At 38.9% G+C, this 19,885-nt stretch overlaps 3 protein-coding genes across 5 annotated transcripts; all 3 read left to right on the forward strand.

Annotated features, from left to right (window-relative positions):
- The first annotated feature begins 2,444 nt into the window (after nt 1-2,444).
- Nucleotides 2,445-4,841, forward strand: cwc15 (CWC15 spliceosome associated protein homolog). 2 transcript variants are annotated; one of them, XM_074672513.1, is made up of 7 exons: nt 2,445-2,558; nt 3,272-3,413; nt 3,586-3,698; nt 3,824-3,927; nt 4,018-4,128; nt 4,261-4,397; nt 4,503-4,840. In XM_074672513.1, exons 2-7 carry the CDS (start codon nt 3,283-3,285, stop codon nt 4,630-4,632), a joined length of 726 nt encoding a protein of 241 aa, XP_074528614.1. In that variant the 5' UTR covers nt 2,445-2,558; nt 3,272-3,282; the 3' UTR covers nt 4,633-4,840. The 2 variants fall into 2 exon arrangements, with proteins under 2 accessions (XP_074528614.1, XP_074528615.1); XM_074672514.1 differs by having other exon boundaries at nt 2,452-2,526; nt 4,503-4,841.
- A 1,799-nt stretch (nt 4,842-6,640) lies between these two features.
- On the forward strand, nt 6,641-12,654 carry mtmr2 (myotubularin related protein 2). 2 transcript variants are annotated; one of them, XM_074672880.1, is made up of 16 exons: nt 6,641-6,936; nt 7,825-7,927; nt 8,014-8,037; nt 8,155-8,224; nt 8,350-8,444; nt 8,528-8,632; nt 8,824-8,928; nt 9,011-9,094; nt 9,176-9,325; nt 9,415-9,603; nt 9,717-9,902; nt 10,391-10,597; nt 10,691-10,783; nt 10,869-10,982; nt 11,086-11,262; nt 11,382-12,654. In XM_074672880.1, the coding sequence occupies exons 1-16, from the start codon at nt 6,857-6,859 to the stop codon at nt 11,544-11,546; spliced, it is 1,947 nt and encodes a 648-aa protein (XP_074528981.1). In that variant the 5' UTR covers nt 6,641-6,856; the 3' UTR covers nt 11,547-12,654. The 2 variants fall into 2 exon arrangements, with proteins under 2 accessions (XP_074528981.1, XP_074528982.1); XM_074672881.1 differs by having other exon boundaries at nt 8,158-8,224.
- A 2,368-nt stretch (nt 12,655-15,022) lies between these two features.
- Nucleotides 15,023-18,587, forward strand: fam76b (family with sequence similarity 76 member B). Its single transcript, XM_074673143.1, has 10 exons — nt 15,023-15,570; nt 16,378-16,442; nt 16,548-16,602; nt 16,714-16,869; nt 16,951-17,135; nt 17,287-17,337; nt 17,439-17,516; nt 17,627-17,762; nt 17,842-17,943; nt 18,242-18,587. The coding sequence occupies exons 1-10, from the start codon at nt 15,484-15,486 to the stop codon at nt 18,329-18,331; spliced, it is 1,005 nt and encodes a 334-aa protein (XP_074529244.1). The 5' UTR covers nt 15,023-15,483; the 3' UTR covers nt 18,332-18,587.
- The last annotated feature ends 1,298 nt before the right edge of the window (nt 18,588-19,885 follow it).

The following is a 19,885-nucleotide window of genomic DNA, read 5'->3' on the forward strand; positions in this document are numbered from 1 at the left end:
CATACGGTGACCCTCAGAGGAGATTTAGCACCAATTATCCAGGTCAAATTCATTTTGCATAGAAAATGAAAGCAATCCTGACTTTGTAATGAGTCCTACTGCAGGCTCAGTGAGCATAAAATCAGAAACAGTGTGAAGTCCATCCCAGCATGATGTTGTGATCTCACCTGTGTGTTGGTCGGCTGTCAGATCAGAATGCTGTCAAAACTCCTCTGGGCCAGTGAGCAACATAGACAGACAAGTAAAGACACCTCAACCTGAGCCCCCACCCCCTGTCTCTTCAGTTTCCTCCCACTGCTTGGCTGAAAGTGCCACACCTTGATGCTGCAGTGCAGGTTGATCGAGTGGGCTGCTTTTTTATAACAATCACAGAGTGGGCAGACAGAAACCAACAAGTGAATCGTTTGACATTTGTTTAACTCTTTTATATTCTGTTTCGAGTTGGCAATGTCTTTCCTGCTTGCCTACTGGTGTGAAATTATTAAAAGCAGCCCTTTAGTTGAATTCTTTGTACATACCCAGCCAGCCATCAAAGTGTCTCAATCTTGAGACAAATACTTACTAGTAGTAGGTAAATTTTGCTTTCTGTAAAGATTTCTATAATATTATGATGCTGCAATTGTTGTCAGACGTTAAGTTGTGCAGATCATGAAGACACACCATATAAATGTTTTAAACATCACAACATGAAAAGAGTAAATGGGTGGAGAACTAACCACTCAGAATTTAATCTAGTTTTTCATCAAAAACTCTAAACGCAGTGATTCGCATCCAAGTGAAGCAAGCATGCACTCCTGCATATCTGGGACAAACAGGTGTGTCAAAAATTAAACTATGGTTTAACAAAAGAATCACTGAAAAACCAAAGTGTCTACCAAGCAGGAGTATCACACACTCGTGACTTTTTGGGGTGTTATTTTTGAATGCCGAATGCACCAAAGTCAATTCACCTGACTTTTTTTTTTTTTTTTTTTTTTTAATCAGGGTCGTGGTAATCTTAGAGACAGATATCTTAAACCATGAGCTGGAGCCATCTGAATATTGTTGTCATTGTTTATGTTGATCCATTTAACTGTGGAAAGCGACAGGGTAAAAAAACATCCTGTGCTGCTTTCCCGCTTGTGTAGTGCCATGTAACTTCATGTGAGAGATGAAACATTTATGAAATATGAAGGTACATTTTTTTCCTCGGCTGTGTCAATATCATCAAGTTACTCATTCTCCTACATGCAGTGATTAATATGAACCATAAGATCATAATAAATAGATAAGGCACACTTGCACATGCTTACAGTAAATAACAGTCACACAAAAAACACTTTGCTGCATTTTTTCTTCATTTTTTAGGTGTTTTGTCTTCCGTGGAAGCTCCTGAAGTTGACAAAGTAACAAAAGACTTTTGCTAGAAAACATTTAAAAGTTGCTTGGAATCCAGAAAAACCTCCTCCGTTGGTTTTTCTCTTTGGACCACAGCCAACATGTTCAGTAAAAATTCCTGGTGTTCCAACAGCATGGAATCAAAACAAAACAGAGGTTGTTAAAGGCATGTATCAAATTCTCAGTGTAAACATGACTGATGTGGTGGAACGAGTACAACTTACACAAACTAACTGTTGCAGAGATTCAGAAAGGAACATTCTGATCTCATCTGTGCTGATGATCTATCACAATGGGGATAGAGGAACAGTAAGAAACATTTATTTGACATCTGTTTGTAATGGATGAAGGTGTTTTAATTCCTCATTTCACAAAATGAAGTAAGGTGAAATATGTGAAATACTAGATTGAATCTAAGTTCTCCTCCATTTTTTGTTTGCTTCTCATCTATTCACTGTACTATATTACCAACATGCACTCGTTTTTCTTACAGTTTACTAAATGTCATCACAATATGTTTTAAACCATGGTTTTGTGTTTTAATAGTCCATCAGTTCTGACCGTTTTGTACAGTTTCATGTTAATGTTATTCTGGATGACATCATTTTGCTTTGAGGCAAAATTCTCCACACGTACAAGTTAAGTAACCTACTGTAACCTGTACATTTTAAAACTACGTTTAAGTACATCCATATCAGCCCACTCTATTAAACTAATGCTAAGAAAAGACTTACAGAGTGGGTAACCTACTGAAAGGAACCATTTGAACAATAAGAATCTCTCTGAACTATTACCAGGCACAGTAGGTCTGCAAATTATTTCTCCAGTTATCTGCAGGTTTAAGTCAACATCTGTGAGGGAGGAAACCTCTATCAGTAATTTATCCATTCCCACGACACAGCACATATCTATGAGAGCAGTATCTGTTCTCAGAGCCAAAGGTAAGATACTTGTAAACTACGAGCAATACATTGCATTTTTTATGCGATGACCATAATCATGATAACGCAATTTTGCGTGCCTCGAACAAAAAGGGTACTTAAAAATGATTTACAAGGCAGTGAAGTTCATAAATTTCCCAGCAGTTTTGAACGCATCATAACGTAGACATCTTCCCTCTGCCGGATGTGACGTAGCTTCGATTATCAGGTACTGCTGGCTAGCCGTGTGGTGGCACATTTGTAAGTTTTATTTCCATGTAATTTTGTTTTAAACGTTACGTAGTCTCTTTTGGTTAATTAAAATAATATGTTAACGGTTTATTTTGTCGGCTAGAAAAGCGAAAAGCCTCAATTCAGCTCCTGTACGGCGTTGTTTGATCAGCTAGCATTTTTCAACCGGGAAGGCTAACTAGTTAGCTTTTGTTGTGTATTTAATAAACAGCTAGAAAGCTATTTGGTTTTGCGGTTATTTTGGATTCATATTGTGCCACATTACCGGGAAGGCTAGTGTCAAACTTTTTTTTCTATGACAAACTCCTCTTAATCATTTGGTGCAGTCTGTACTCGAATCACTCACTATGAATATAACCAACTAACTTAAGCTTTTACCTCAACTGTAAAATTTTCCAAGTTAAATAAATTTTTGCCTCTTAACAATTTAAACTACATCAATAGACTCTCTGTATGTTTTTCTGCATGAATAGATTTCCCACCTTTTTGCTGATTAATTGTCTCAGTACTTTTGTAGTACAGAAGCCGTTGAGGTTTTAAGACTACTTTCTGGGTTTTAGTTTAGGACCCCTTTTTTTCTCATAGAGACGGTGGGTTGATGTCATGATTGTATCAGAAAGTGCAGGCTTCTTACCTTTCAGCCTGAAGAACTTGCCTAACTTGTTTTTCTCTCACTAACATGTTTAAATCATGAAATATCCATCAATGCTTTTTCAAAACAGAGCCATCAAAGATGACTACAGCTGCAAGGCCAACTTTTGAGCCGGCGAGAGGAGGGAGGGGTAAAGGAGAGGGGGATTTAAGTGCCCTGTCCAAGCAGTATTCCAGTCGGGATCTTCCAGGTCACACTAAGATCAAGTACAGGTGAGTAAATCAAACATAAACGCTGTCATTCCTTGGATTTTAATTATTCTGTTGGTGTATTCAATGCTTATTTACTTACTTGCTTATGCTACTGGACTGTTCCTGCTGCATAACCCCTTCTCAAGCAGTTGAAAGCATATTTCAATTTTTTTGACTTACTTCCTGTTTTAAGACAACCGACCCAGGATGCCCCTGAGGAGGTGCGCACCCGTGACTTTCGCAGAGAGCTGGAGGAAAGAGAGCGTGTAGCTGCACGTGACAAGACCAGAGAAAGGGGACCCAGAGGTTGCTATCTCAGCTGATATTGTGTTCCTGATGATTTATCAGTTCTTAATTTATGAAATATTAATGACAAAGATTGTACCATGACACCCACTATTTTCAGCAGCATATGCATATTTAATTTTCAGAGCATACCACATCTTCTTCGTCGTCATCATCATCGTCATCGAAGAGGCCCAGACTGGATCAGATCCCTGCAGCCAACCTTGATGCTGATGACCCTCTAACTGATGTGAGTGCTTACACTGCACATTTTAGTGGACACTCAGGGATAATTAGTGCTCATTAATTCCCCTCACCACTTATGCTCGGCTGTTTACAGGACGATGAGGATGAGGACTCTGAGGAGGACAGTGATGACGATGACACTGCAGCTCTCCTGGCAGAGCTGGAAAAGATCAAGAAGGAGCGGGCTGAAGAGCAAGAACGCAAAGTAAATTTTTTTGTGTCATACCCAAGTGTTTGCATCCACTCTCTGACTCTGATCAGAGAGAAAATTATGACAGGAGTTACGTCGCAATAATCATTTTTGTGTTGGGTTAAATTGTATCTTTTTCTTTGATAGGAACGAGAGCAGAAGGCAGAGGAGGAGAGGATTCGCATGGAGAACATCTTGAGTGGCAATCCATTGATTAACTTGGCAGGGCAGCAGCAGCAACAACAGATGACACAAACTCAGAATACATTCAGGGTCAAGAGAAGGTACCTCACTTAAACACTAACATAGAGGTTGTTGTATTTGGAGAAAACACAGTTTGTGTAACTTTATACTTGACTTCAGGAATTAATTTATGAATATCTTTTCAGATGGGATGATGATGTTGTGTTCAAGAATTGCGCCAAAGGAGTGGATGATGCGCGTAAGGAGAAACGCTTTGTGAATGACACTCTGCGCTCTGAGTTCCACAAGAAATTTATGGAGAAATATGTAAAATAATGGACTTCATGTTTCCAGGTTTTATTGTTTTTTTTTTAGTTTAGTTTTGTTTGTTTTTTCTTCCTGTTCCCCTCTTTTCCAACCATAGTGACATTCAAATGCATTTCGTATTAAAATGAGCTGGTGTTTAAACTGAAAATAACAAAGATGTATATAAATGAACAGTTGGCTTACATAATCACAGTAAAACTCATTTAGACTTGACTGTCATCGTTAAATGTGAATACCATTTGAGTTTTTCTGTCATTTTTTTTATTATCTTATCTCAATAAACAAAAGCTTCTGTCAAAATGGCCTGTAAGACTTTCTTTCGCTGCCAGTGTTTAATTTTCCATTTTTATAGTTGCCTCTGTCACAGCTTTGTTTTTAGTTGACTTCTTTCACGTTGTCTGAATTCTAAATTTGTTTTATTGAGCAAAGTAAGAGAATGAAGATAAGTTTTTTACATGGTGGTTTTATTTGTTCATGTCAACACAGACACTAAATGAAAGAATGTTAAAAGAAAAAGAAAGGTTTTTGTGATTTATAAGATATAGGGCATTTATGACTTATGTCATGCAACATAGTGTTTATGTATTACATTGTTTTTCTTTGTGTTTGGAAAAGACAAAAACGCTTTGGTGTTTTAAAATGTCATTTTACCAGTTTTACTTTGGAACATAGTTACGCTACATTGCTTGCGTGAGACTGTACTTCAGTCCACACATACATGTACATGTTATCATTTAGCACACCAGTGTCAATGTACAATATTTCACAAAGGTACTCATGCATGCTTACTATGTAATTTCATAATAACAGAAGTTGATATGCCAATGCCTATCACTTGAACTATTCAGGATATCACTATTAACATGGAAACTTGGGTAGCTTACAGTTACAGTTTTTCCCTCAAAAAGAAGCTAGTAGCACAAACAGCATCTAGTCATGCTTAATGAACTCAGACAAGTCATTATTCAAATCAAATTATTACCTCCGCCAAGGAGGTTGTGTTTTTGGGAGAGTTTGTCTGTGAACAACATAACTCAAAAAGTTACAAACAGATCTTGATTAAACTTTCAGGAAATTGCAAAATGAGATAAGGAAGAAGTGATTACATTTTGGAGGTGATCTGGATCATGGATTTTTTAAAAGGATCTTTTTCATTATGCGAGAGGGCCATTTTCACCATATGTGTATATAACTCCACAATAAATGGTTGGATTGCTTTGCAAAACAGTACAAGACAAGGTCACGATACTTTCTGACAGATGTAAAAGTACGATCCAGATCCTGGTAATATTCTGGATACTAAGATCCAGAATATGAAATATGTACTGGGTCTTCATAATTTTCAACACTGTCAGGAAACAAATTATCGTACACCTGCAACCAACACCAAATTGTAGCAGACAGCCTGCTGACAGGGAACATAACATTTAAGTAGTACTAAAGTGTTGGTGACAATCGCAATATGCTTGGCAGAGGTCTGCACTCTCTGAGAGCTTTTCTAGTTAGATGTGACCCTTTTGGAAATTTGGCATACTAAAGAGAATTAAGGCCACTGTTTTCTAGCATGTTGTGTTAGTAAATAAATCTTCAATATTTTTCCTCATTCTGACTTTACCCCCCAGGATTCCAGAAGTGAAGACAGAATTCAGACTTGTAAAACAGAATGATAATTGTTTGGGGGAAAAAAATTGTTGTTGTTTGTTATTTTGGCATAATCTCCATAAAAGCTTTCTTTTTTGTGACCCTAATCCGCTCTGAACGGTCTTTCAACACCCCTGTTTTTAATAATTCCAAAACTATTCCACTGTAGATGCAACTGATATAATACCTTCTGATGGTTGTGTTATGACTTGCTAGCAGATTATATTCAACATTTTGGGAAATAGAGTTCAGTGCAATCGCGTCAACCAACATTAAACAGTGACTAAGTACTCTGGTGTAACTGTAGATTTTAAAATTATCCAGTAGATACTTCATACAGTCCATGTTTATATCAAGTTATGACTACCGAGGGTGGAATGCGACACCCAAAGTAGCCGTTAGGAGGCGCCATCTGTAACAATAGCTTTCTTGTTACAGACAGGATTGGGAGGCTGCTGGGAAAAGATGGCAGCTTCCTTTTGTATGTGGGGATTTACTCTTCTCCGGGGAGGCATTTAAAGACTTTCCACAGTGAATACACGGACCTCTGTTGCACACCCGGGGTTCAGAGAAACGCGTAGAGTAGGTAAAGATGGAGAAAAGCGGGAGCATCGACAGTTTGGGCTCGAAACGCTCCTCTTCCCGACAGCCAAGTGTTGATTCATTGTCCAGGTAGGCTAAACCTATTACAAACACTTAGCATTTAAAGATGGCTAAAAGTTGTTAAATCAACAGGGGTTTTATATTGATGTATTATGGGTATAAAGTAACACGAATAGTCACCTTGAGTTTGTTCAAGCCCTTAAAAAAATGCCTGTTAATGTAATATAACGTGAACCAACTGCCATTTAGGGACCACCGAGGCTGACAGCTAAATTAGGGCATCATTTAATGGCCGCTGTCATTGTCGACCCGTGCCTATTTGACCAAAAGGACAAATGATGCTTTCAATTGTGAAGTCTGATTAAAAAATAATAATAATAATAATAAAATAAGAGCAAATGTTCAACTACGCTTATCGAGTTATCATATTTGTATGCTGCTTGACAACGGTAAACGTCCAAACTCCTTGGCTATACTCTTTCTTACTTTTGTTTTCTTAAATGCTGCGGTTACTCCTGAATTTCCCCTCGGGGATAAATAAAGTATTTTCTATTCTATTCTATTCTATTCTATTCTATTCTATAGAACAACTGTGTGTACCATCAGTCCTGTGTTAGGGCATGCATCCCAGAATAACTGTGTATATATTTTTACCGTTTTTCACCAAAGCTCACTCAGTGAGAAGCTTTTGATTTTTTTAAGAACAGGGTTATAAATCTGCTCTTTTTGTCTGAGCTCCTTGAGCTGTAAAGCTGATTCACAATTTCCAGTCCAATGATAGATTAGGTACAAGCCAGTCTACCACTGAAGTTGTCGTTCAGATGAAACAGTCTCAAGTCAATGGTTTGGTTTCTCTCATTGTTCAGCAAAATGTTATTAACTGGAATCACAGGGGTAAGTAAATCCTTAGTACTCTTGAATCTTCTTTCACCATTTCCTGTGTTGATATTCCACCAGTACTTCCACTTCTCGCTCTGACCGGTCAGCCCAGGCCAAGCCACCCTCTGCCATGTCCTCTGATTCTGTGGCCACCTCCACAGAGCTCTCCCCAGAAATGAGGGTGAGTGTCCTGTTTTCAGATCACTAAGATTCTACTCCTTCACAACTTCTTTTGATGAAGTCTTCTCTTTTTTCTACACTTTTTAGGTTAAGCCCAAAGCTTCTGCAAAGGTAAACCAAGCCATGACGTAAATTAAATTTAAAATATGTCTTTAAATCGTGCATCTTCAGTGCACTCATTTTCTTTTCTTTTTTTTTTTTTTTGCTTTAACACATATCCTGTGCTAGCAGAAAGTGCTTAGAGAATCAGACAAAGAGGAACCACAGTTACTTCCAAATGAAACTGTGCAAGACATTGGTACGTTCTCTCTGTGCTGCAATCACAACAGCTTACATTTATAGATATGAAAAGATTGTTTTCACATTACAGAAGTTTGTTATTATCATTTTGTTACTTTGTTAAATCAAGTCTGTATTCTCTAGCCCAAGATGTCACCTACTTCTGTCCTTTCATTGGAGCTCTGAGGGGAACAGTAACAGTCACCAACTACAGACTTTTCTTCAGATGCATGGACAGGGTATGCTTAGTGTCTCATTTTTTTCTAGAAGCTCTAAGAAAAAGGATGATATTTCAATTCAACTGCTTGTGTTTGGTTCCAAGGAGCCAACTTTTGTGTTGGACCTGCCTCTTGGAGTGGTGAGTCGTGTGGAAAAAATTGGAAGTGCATCAAGCCGTGGGGACTTGTCCTACGGGCTGGTTTGCAAGGTGAGGGAGAAGAGGAAATTTTCTGGGATAACTTGAACTTTCTAACATGTGCAGAGGGACCAATAACAAGCTGTGTCATCAGTAAAATACTGTTTCACAAATACACTGGCTTTAATAACATTTAAACATTCACATCCAGCTGTTGACCCTTGAGTTTGACTGTGACTTGCTGCTCTGTTTTCCTTGTGCAGGACATGAGAAACTTGCGTTTTGCACACAAACAAATGGAGGACACTCTGAGGAAGTCCATTTTCGAGGTGTTGATGAAATTTGCGTTTCCTGTTTCCAACGGGCTGGTGAGTGATTTGCAGCCACACTGTCAGTGTCCCTGTAGCTCTGCACCATCTGTCCACTGACCAGATTCTCTCTTGTCTGCAGCAAATCTTTGCCTTTGACTACGGTCAGGTCTTTCCTGAGAACGGATGGAAGGTGTATGATGCTGTCTCTGAATACAAAAGACAGGTATGACAGAAAAAGGTCAGACCTTTGACCTTACTGTCGAGAAACAAGTGACAACATACTTTTCTCTATTTGATTTCAAAGGGTATACCCAATGAAAGCTGGAGGATTACAAAAATAAACGATCACTATGAACTTTGTGACACCTACCCATCCACGCTGGCGGTGCCTGTCAACATACCCGACGAGGAGTTGAAGAGAGTGGCTGCGTTCAGAGCAAAGGGGAGGATCCCTGTGAGTTACCCGTTTGAAACACAAAGCTCTGCTCTGCTTATATGTTGGAATTTCTGTGATTTTTGTTGTCTGTCTTTTTCCGTGGACAGGTTTTGTCTTGGATCCATCCAGAGAGCCAGGCCACTGTGACGCGCTGCAGCCAGCCCATGGTTGGGGTCAATGGAAAGCGAAGCAAAGAGGATGAGAAATATCTTCAGTCCATTATGGATGCCAATGCTCAATCGCACAAGCTTTTCATTTTTGATGCAAGGCCTAGTGTCAATGCTGCTGCCAACAAGGTCCATTAAATCTTTATGATTTCGATGTAGTTAACAGAAATGCATGTTCATTTGGTCATTTTGGTCATTTGTAATTCAGCATCATCAGTCTCTTCTCGTCCTTGTTGCCGCAGATGAAAGGGGGCGGTTTTGAAAGTGAGGATGCATATCAAAATGCTGAGCTGGTGTTCCTGGACATTCATAACATCCATGTGATGAGAGAGTCACTTCGCAAGCTGAAAGATGTTGTGTACCCCAACATTGAGGACTCCCACTGGCTCTCTAATCTGGAGTCTACTCATTGGCTGGAGCACATCAAAGTGAGCACTAGGTTTGAAAATCATGCACAGAAAGTGGGTTGCTATAGAAGGATGGACCAGACAGGGTGAGCAGGACCTGGAGCAGAGAGATCTTGTTTCTCTCTGAATGGTTTCATCAAATATAACAACTCAGTCATTATACAAAACACAGCTGTGTACTTAATGATGAACAACTTTACTTAATAATCTATTTATTTACTCAGTATTTTAATTTGGGCATGGTTTTATTGAGAAAAATAGTTACACTTCTTCCACTGAAAACAGTCTGTACATATTAATACTTTATACATATGTTCAATTTTAAGTGACACTTAGGCTTATTTTTGTGCTTTCTTATATCCTAGTATATATTATATTTTGTACGTTCTATGTGTTTAACACTCTTTGAATGGGAGTAGCTGTAACAAAAAAGCAGTTTCCCACAGAGGATCAATAAGGTATTTCTGTTAAACTCACAGTTTGGGCCGTGTTGTATGGTTTCCTTTTAGTTGATTTTGGCCGGAGCTCTGAGGATTGCAGATAAAGTGGAGTCTGGGAAAACCTCAGTGGTTGTTCATTGTAGCGATGGTTGGGACCGTACAGCTCAGCTCACATCACTAGCCATGCTCATGCTGGACGGTTACTATCGCACCATCCGTGGCTTTGAGGTGCTGCTTGAGAAGGAGTGGCTCAGTTTTGGTCACCGATTCCAGCTGGTAAGTCCACATTTTCATACTGGTGTTGGAAAATAACCACTACAAAGTGTGGTGGCGTCTCTTTAATGATTTTTCTCTCTTTGGTTCTTCAAGCGTATTGGTCACGGGGATAAGAACCACACAGATGCAGACCGCTCACCTGTTTTTATTCAGTTCATTGATTGTGTGTGGCAGTTGACCCGCCAGGTACGCAACAAATGAGTCAAAGCAGAAAAATTCTTCACAGTCTTATGATCTTTCATTGGCAGTAATGGCGCTGGTTTTATTCTAGTTTCCTGCAGCATTTGAGTTCAATGAATACTTCCTGGTGACCATACTGGACCACCTGTACAGCTGCCTGTTTGGAACGTTTTTGTGTAACAGTGAGCAGCAGAGGCTGAAGGAGGTAAGAGCGCCTCATGGCGGTGGTATGATTGAAATTTAAATGTACTTATATGGAGATATGCTCAGCTCTCAGCATCTTTACCTCCACACCCTCTATTTTACAGGAGATTCCTAAGAGGACGGTGTCATTGTGGTCTTACATAAACAGCCAGCTGGAGGAGTTCACCAATCCTTTGTATGTGAACTATTCCAACCACGTGCTGTTCCCTGTTGTCAGCTTACGCCACCTGGAGCTTTGGGTTGGCTACTATATCCGCTGGAACCCTCGCATGAGACCTCAGGTATGTGCAAAATCCTTTCTCAGGTGAAACATATGATGTCAATGTTTGATTGTTTTTTAATTGCAAAGAAAACATTTGCAGTCTATTTAGTGTGAGAACTTGAGTTTTACATTTGTCAGGAACCAGTTCATCAGCGCTATAAGGAGTTGCTAGCAAAACGTGCAGAGCTGCAGAAAAGAGTGGAAGAGTTACAGCGAGAGGTGACCAATCGCTCGGCCTCGTCTTCCTCTGAGAGGGCAGGCTCTCCCACACGCTCCATCACGCCAGTGCAGACCTTTGTTTGACACCTGCTGATACTGATGGAGGTCACAGGAGCTGGATTCTGTCTGTCCTGCCTGAGAAGTTGCTATGTAGCAGTTAAAGATCACCCCAATCGCCTTGAAGGATGTGTGTGTTTTTCTGGCGACACCTTGCTAAAAAGTCTGATCAAGCAGATCACTGTATTTGCACCTTCACAGGTTATGTGGAGTCCGTGTTTGTCTCAGACTGCTTTATTACAGCCATATTATACTCCTCCACAGTCGGGAGGAACACAACCAGAATAGTAAGTATTCTATTGCATATCGACTTATCTACAATCAGTGTTTTTGAAGTATGCTAAAATATTACGCGGGTAAAATATAAATGCCTTATACACTCTATAGGAACACTTGCTTCATTCCTCCCCACTACAGCTGTTAAAGTTTGATTTAAAAGCAATACTGCTGAAGCAAATGCTGCAAGGTTAACACTTGAGCTCAAACACTAGCACTAAAACTACATTAATGACTACTGAGTGTTGTCATAATGTAGCTAAAGGGCTTTGATGCTAGCTTCCTTTAATGATACAAACTAGTCACAGAGTGCATTAAGATTTAATCTGTGCTTTTAGATTGATGTGACCAAATGTTTTTGTATGAATACATGGGGTGTAATGTGATGCATTCTTCTCATTGAGTTCAGTTTTCTAAGTTTCATTTTTCTAACAAGTTATTATTATTTATTATTCTTTAGTGCAGACTTGTATTTATGGCTCACAAACACAAACTCTCTCATGTTGTGAATTAAATAAAGGTGTTCCCATGCAACTTTAGTAAGCCACTTACAGTGTGCAGAAGTTCATTTGTTCCCATCACTAAAATGTTTTATTATTAGGACATTTTTAACATTGTTTTTAACCCTTTAGGCTGATTTTCTTTTAATTCACGGGAGAATATTCAACTAGTTAGTTCTTTGGGTGTTTTTTTTTCAACTTAAACAGATCTGGTTAAATATCTGTGCCTTCCTCTGAATGACTGATTGAGAGAGGAGATAAGTGAGCATAGTTTTAATAGCTAAGGTTAAAAACAGTTAATAAAGAGTTGGTAGGCCTTTCCTCTGCGTGTCAGAACTTGCAATAAACTTGTGACTGAACTCCAGGGACTCTGTATGATTTGTTACATCAGTGTGGTGTGTTCACATAATAGACTGTTTCATAACTGTTATTTAATATGTCTATAGTGTTCCTTATATTTGTATGTCTGCATGACTTTCACACCAATTACCTCGGGTACAGGTTGTGCTAGTGCTATGATATCCAGTGAAAAGTGCTCTGCAGTCGGATAAAGGGGCGTTCAAGTGAATTTTGTAGTGTAAGTGTCCTGTAGCACTAAACTAGACTGCAATCAATTTTCATGTATTAGCCTATGACATTAGCAAGCTATCATTCTAGATTTTTTACTTATTATTTAACTTATTATTGACTTATTAGTTACTTTATTCAAGGAACAGGTGATGTTAGTGGTTTTATTTCTGTTTGTATCTGAGCTCTAACACATTTAAGTATCTGCTAACCTGTTAAATGAAACTCAAACTGTTCATGTCTGAAAGACATGCTTACCCGTTACACACTCACGATTTCCTTAGCTTAAGCATTACCTTTACCACAACTAAATCATCTCCCATTTGAGTTTACTGAAACAGTGAAAGATTTAACATGTTGGGAACTGATACAAGAGATTTTTTTTTAAGTAAGAAACTTTCCAAGCGAATTTTCAGTAACTAAAAGAAATTGATGATAATTTATATATATATTATATTCAATATATTTACCAGGACATATATGTGTATAAATTTTTTTTTTTTTAATCTTTTTTTATGAGCAGACATATAATGCAACACTTTTAGATGACATTATAAATGATTTTTCAGAATTTTTTCCCCAACTGAGTCTTACTGTCATGAATATAGGTATAAATACTCGTCATAAGCAAACGTAGATGCAAATATGCCTGATACAATGTTTATGAATGTCACTAATCAGTTTTTAGAAATGTAGAACTTTAATGGTTTCTTTCACAGAACAACAAAAACCAGGAACAGTGGGAAAATAAAAGCAAATTCAGTTACTTTTGTCCCCTCAACACCCCAAAAACATCCTTTTCAAAAAGTAGTGGATGATTATGATGATTATCAAATGTGCTTGGAATTGTTTGCGCGTGTGATTCATGGTGTAAAATTTGTGTTCAATCATGTTGTTTCAACCAAGATAATTATGAAATACTCATTCAAATTTATATCAAGAAAAAAAAGCAACCAAATTTCCAAATATTGATGAATGTGTCTGGCTCTAAATACAAATAACCTGAAAGGTCACAGGTCTATAGTTTTTTCACCAGAGTAGAAAAGCATTTTTCTCTCTTTATAATGATCGGGCTTTTTTTTTTCTCAGGATCACAGTTGTCAGTAAAAACTAATTAGTTCAGGGTACTCTATCAAAGTGTTTATTAATGTTATTTAGACAGAAAAAAATGTGCATTGCCTGAAATTTCCTCCACAGATTTTCAAATATCAATATCAGCTTTGGTCCAAGTATTCAAGGCTTTGAACAGATATTTAAATTCAGGCACTATTTCTTCATATATGTTGATTCTTTTTTCTCTCTCTTTTGAATCGTGTTCCATACATCATCCATCACAGTTAGGAAACTACAGTAAACATTGAATTATGTGCATTGATCCCTAATGATCAAACTGATTTCTGTACTGGAAGTGTTTTCTTTTTAATAACGGAATAAATGTAGTCAAGGCATGGAACCAGGTTAAACAAGAGCACATTCCATTGATGGATCACAAAATTTCTGCACTTAAATTGAATCCCTGAGTGCATGCCTCTGGTCTTATCAGCCCAGATTACCTCATTGAATTAATTTGATCACCATTGATCTGTGAGCCACAGTCTCAATGTTACACTAGGATAACATATACCAAAAGTACAAAGAAGTACCATTCATGAAAAAAGTTCACCCTTCATGCTTTGTAACAGAAAAACTACTGCTTAAAAATTCTTGTGTTTTGCTTTTTTTATATTGGCTAACCATGTGCTGTTCATGTTAAGGGTAGGTAATAGTATCTTGCCTTGTGACCAGTTCTTGACTTTCAGTGGGGCCCCTGACATATCTGGGGCTGGTTTGTCAGCATAAGTCCAGTTAGTGACCAAAATATGTGAAAAAGGTACATTTTTAAAGGAATATTGGTGATTGCCTTTACACTGAACCATATTTCACTTTAAACCTGATTGTGAGGACTCAGACTTACAGCAGTAAAGTTAGTGGCAGTTAATTTTTTGAAAACATCGTTTGTGCAGCTAATCTATCGATTGTTCATGAACAAACTAGATGAAAATTGAACGTTTACGTGCCATGATTAAATGGAGTTGGGTCGCGTTGAATGAACCAAGACGTGTGATTGGCCCTGCAGATTTCAAAATGCGGATCCCGCGGACGGATGTTGTATCGCGATAGGTTTCCTTTCTTCTTCTGGAGCCGTCCGCCACTTCCGGTTATATGACGACGACGGCGTCGATACAAAAAGAGAGAAGGAAAACAGGAAAATACCTTTTCTTGGACAGAACACTGGAAACTTAATGTAAATAGATAAACACATGCAAACGGGTTACTCATGTGGTGGTGTAACTAACGCTCGACCTCAGCTTCGCGTGCTTTGATAACATATGAGCAGTTAAAGACAACAGATATTTGGAGTTTATTGTTCTTCGTCTGCTCCCTCTTGCTAAGCTATTTCTGTGTTGCCCTACCTAGCCGCGCTAGCAAGCGTTAGCTAACGCTGGATGCCAACACAGTGTGTGTGTATTTAGTTCAGAATTAGCAAGCGGCTGGATAGAAAATATAGCGCCGTTAATCCTTTCAGTTTACAGCAGGACTCCGCTAACCTCTGCTAGGTCGGTGACAGTAGTTTGGAGAGAATGGCAACGTCGGCTCTGTACGCCTGTACAAAGTGTAACCAGCGGTATCCCTTCGAGGAGCTGTCGCAGGGCCAGCAGCTGTGTAAGGTATGTGAGTGATTGTGGTACAGGATGGCCGCTAACAAGGCACAAACATCCCCGAGCTTACACAGTGTGGAAGCGTGCTAGTGTTGTTTCCGAACCGAGGGTGATGCTGTAACGATGAGCAGCGAGTTAAACAGGCTCAGATTATGTAACAGCTCTTATCTCCCCAACCTGGACACGCAGTAATACTGTAACTGTAACCGTGTTTGGATCGTAACTACACATCCACATCACGTTTATAGCTGTTCATTTCATAATCGTGAAATTTGTCGACTGTTAAGAAGAGCCGTGTGCGCAATTGCTCCTCAACTTGTTGCTCATACGGACTTCCAAATTGGCTATCGCAGTGTACTGTGGGATTTTACAGAGAAGGATCTTTTTTTTTTTTTTTTTACCTCTATCAGGTCCTCTGTTTACATTTGTATTCAAATCACTGTCAGTCAACACTGATTCATACCAGTGTTCCACATAATTTACAGAGTAAATCAGGGATTGTTAAATATCAGATAGTCTTAAACAACCTTTTCCCTCCCCTGCCAAGCCCTAGCATAGTTATATGTGAACTCATTGAAGGAAGTCGCAATATGTTCCCTGCCTTCTTGTATACACCCAATCGGGTGTTGGTATTTCCACAGGTGTTGTAGACAAAGAGTGTTTCTCAATAATAGCTACCAATGTAAGGTTGTGCTGATGTAAACAACATTGTGATGAAGTTGTGTCACTGATTTGTCCATTTTACATATTTTTACCAGCATTTCACCCGCATATGTTCATAAAGGCACTGACTAGTATTTTTCATTGTTTCTACAGGAGTGTCGCATTGCACATCCAATAGTGAAGTGCACATACTGCAGGTCTGAGTTTCAGCAAGAAAGGTAGGATACTCATGCCTGTTGCCTCACAAATCTCAGATATATGTACCGAAAAAAATGTGGAATTCATTAAATTTATTTTTGACAAAAATCTGTTTGTCATTTCAGTAAAACCAATACAATCTGCAAGAAATGTGCCCAGAACGTCAAACAGTTTGGAACAGTGAGAAACACATTTTTCAAGATTTCCCCTGCAGTATTATTAAGTTGCACAGAATTGGTCAATGTGGCAAGTTAACATGATCTTAAATTTGTCTTCTGTCTGTCTGTTTAGCCCAAACCCTGTCAGTACTGTAACATCATCGCAGCTTTCATTGGGACAAAATGCCAGCGTTGTACCAACTCAGAGAAAAAATATGGACCCCCACAGACCTGTGAGCAATGCAAACAGCAGTGTGCTTTTGATCGCAAAGAGGAGGGGAGGAGAAAGGTAAAAACGTCACACACATCAGAGTCTAATTCAACAGCTAATGTGCCACATTAAAAAACACATCTGCTATCTGTGTCATAGGTGGATGGGAAACTGCTGTGCTGGCTGTGTACTCTGTCCTATCGCCGGGTCCTGCAGAAGACCAAGGAGCAGAGGAAGGGCTTCGGCTCCTCCAATTCCTCATCCCTGAACGAGAAAGACCACCACTCCAGACCTCACCATCATCACCACCACCACCAACACAGACACAGCAGTTCTCACCACAAGTATGTCTTTTGTGTCACTTGTTTGTGCTTAATCCCTCTGACAGCCTGGCAGAACAGGGAATGGCTTCATCCAATTTATGCATTTATATTGCCAGACAGCAACAGAGACTATACTGGAAATCTGGACTAACCAGAAACTTTTATTTCTCAGACTGAGTGGGAGCTTGAGTCCTGAACAGGACCAGGGACTGTGGAAGCAGAGGTAAAACTTTCTTTTTGATTTCACCCTCTTCATGTTTATCAGTTTATTGTTTAAGTTTTGAGGGAAAGTGTTGCTCAACCCTGTTGTGAATTTCTGTCCAGCCATAAATCGTCTTCAATCCAGAAGGAGACTCCAAAGAAGAAACCAAAACTGGAGATGAAGCCATCCAACGGAGACAGGTATGAAAGGTGTTTAAAGTCCTGAATGTTTGATTTGTATTCTATATTCTGTGCTCTTCTCTACCCAAATTAGTGCCAGCTTCACGCCCTGTGTTTTTTTCTTCCATCAGTAGTTCCATCACCCAGTCAATGGACTCTGGAGGAACAGACAACTTCATTCTCATCAGTCAGCTGAAAGAGGAGGTGATGTCTCTGAAGAGACTTCTGCAGCAAAGGGATCAGACGATTTTAGAGAAGGACCGAAAGGTATGTTCCCAGCCTTACCAAAGCTACGTCCCTTTTGCTAAGTTGTATTTTTTAATGTATTATCATTGTCCCCCTGAAGCTCACGGAGCTCAAAGCAGACTTTCAGTACCAAGAGTCTAATATGAGGGTGAAGATGAACCAAATGGAGAAGTCACACAAAGAGTCAATGGAGCAGCAGCAGGTAGGGAACTGCATATAGATACCAAGAAGTGCTTAAATGTTTAAGCTTGAAGTGCTAACCAGTATCTGGGCCTATAGATGTCACACATATGTGCCAGAGTTGCACATGGGCAAGTCACACATTGCACAAGTTTGCAGTCTGTCATTATAGATGTGAATGGTCAGTTGAGTCATTTCCTGTTTGACTCCATTAACACCATTGTGATTTTTTTAATGGATGTCTCAATGTATTTGATTCAAACAGATTTAATAATTGCAGCCTGAAAAGTAAATTTGTTTTATCTTTTATGTGTCCGCAGTCTAAGAACAGAGAGCTGATGAAACAAGTGGCAGCCCTCTCCAAAGGAAAAAAGTTTGACCGGACAGGAAGTTCTCTGCTGCTGCCCTAACAAAAGGCCAGCCAGTGGGTAACAACACAGAGCGGCTTCATTGTTGTAACACTGTGAAAGTTTCCCACCCGTGTTCCCTCATTGCCATCAACATTGACTAAAACTTAATTTGGTGAAGTCAGAGACCATGTTCTACATGGTAAACAAATGTTGAATCAAAGAAACATTTTCTCTAAATGTAGATTTTAGATATTTTATGGCGACTTTTCCAGCGGATCACAGGATGTGACTGTGGATGGAGGATGGAGCCCTTGTTTTTAACACTGCCGGGCCAAAACAAAAAAGCATGGTGTGCATATGTGGATATCATTGTGTCGACTCAGTGTATCCACTGAATTTTTATGGATGTCATGCAATTTATTTATTCAACTGTATTTCTTAGCTTTTTTATTTCCTCACAACATACTGATAGAAAATCCCACATTTTGGGGTTTTCTTTAATAGGAATTAGTTCTATTTTTCTAAATTGATTGTGGGGGACAAGTTCTCCTTCATGGAGACCCTGTGCAACTTTATGATGTATGCAAATGTGGAAGGGTGACCACTAAGCTCCTGCTCAGCTGAGAACTCTCTCAGTCACATGGATCAACCAATGAACACTCTGACAGGCTGTCCGATAGAGCGACACCTCTCGGCTGCCCTCTCTCTCACTGTGGGACAGTCGTAGTGCTTTGCTGTTTCTCTTTAGTGGAACGATTGTAATACTGCATGATTTACTGCCAGACACCGGTTGGCATTGTGGTCGGACTTCTTTCTTTCCCTCCCTTTTAATTAGTTTTCTAAGAATCACTTGTAAATGTAATACTGGGGTCAGCCATTGTATTTAAACTATTGCTTGTATCTGTTTTAGTGAGTACAGTATGTGTATGGTAAGGCCAGTTGAAATTAACATGTCTATCGAAGATGCTTTTTAAAGGAACACACCTTTCACCTTGCTTTATTGGGCTGGTTTCATACCGTGGCGTCCAGGATCACTTTTGTACTTTTTTCCAAACCAACTGTTTTAAAACAATTAAAACTGGCTAAACTGTTATTGTTTGGTGTTTTTATTTAATATTGTTAAGAAGATGGAGCTTCTCATGATATGATGCAATAATATAAATCTTAATAGGAAGATGGTTGAACATTTTCACAAAGGAACTGTGGAAATTTCATGGACTTTACATGTAAGATGCATTCTGTCTCAGGATTTTAAGAAGTTTGCTTCAAGAATTGAACAGCTTCAGTTTAAGTCCATTTTGGGAATGCATGCTGAAGCCTGCTCACAAAAGGTTGAGTTGAGTGAAAAAGCTGGAATAACTTTTGCAAAAACAAATACATAATTCTGTACCTTGTAAATTCCAAAATTTGGTAAATAATAAAAAAAAAAAGATTTTTTCTGCATGACTATTTGATATCTAGGAAAGAATTTTAACCCAAATGGAAATTTATTTCAAGACTCTCTGATTGTGTTAAGGATATCAACATAACCATAAATGAAATCTAATTCTATATGATCTCTTTTAACACTTAATGGGACTTGGACCATCTTATGACAAATAACAGTGATTTTGC

This window comes from Halichoeres trimaculatus, unplaced genomic scaffold (assembly GCF_033239565.1).
Source record: "Halichoeres trimaculatus isolate MK-OKI-2021-1 unplaced genomic scaffold, fHalTri1.1 fHalTri1_scaffold_6, whole genome shotgun sequence".
In the NCBI taxonomy this organism is placed as follows: domain Eukaryota; kingdom Metazoa; phylum Chordata; class Actinopteri; order Labriformes; family Labridae; genus Halichoeres; species Halichoeres trimaculatus.

Coding starts and splice junctions, on each gene's coding strand:
- cwc15 (XM_074672513.1), top strand. CDS start 3,283: ATGACTACAGCTGCAAGGCCAACTTTTGAGCCGGCGAGAGGAGGGAGG. Junction 3,414..3,585: donor CACACTAAGATCAAGTACAG/GTGAGTAAATCA, acceptor TCCTGTTTTAAG/ACAACCGACCCAGGATGCCC. Junction 3,699..3,823: donor CAGAGAAAGGGGACCCAGAG/GTTGCTATCTCA, acceptor TTTAATTTTCAG/AGCATACCACATCTTCTTCG.
- mtmr2 (XM_074672880.1), top strand. CDS start 6,857: ATGGAGAAAAGCGGGAGCATCGACAGTTTGGGCTCGAAACGCTCCTCT. Junction 6,937..7,824: donor AGTGTTGATTCATTGTCCAG/GTAGGCTAAACC, acceptor ATATTCCACCAG/TACTTCCACTTCTCGCTCTG. Junction 10,784..10,868: donor TGTGGCAGTTGACCCGCCAG/GTACGCAACAAA, acceptor GTTTTATTCTAG/TTTCCTGCAGCATTTGAGTT.
- fam76b (XM_074673143.1), top strand. CDS start 15,484: ATGGCAACGTCGGCTCTGTACGCCTGTACAAAGTGTAACCAGCGGTAT. Junction 16,443..16,547: donor TCTGAGTTTCAGCAAGAAAG/GTAGGATACTCA, acceptor TTGTCATTTCAG/TAAAACCAATACAATCTGCA. Junction 16,870..16,950: donor AAGAGGAGGGGAGGAGAAAG/GTAAAAACGTCA, acceptor TCTGTGTCATAG/GTGGATGGGAAACTGCTGTG.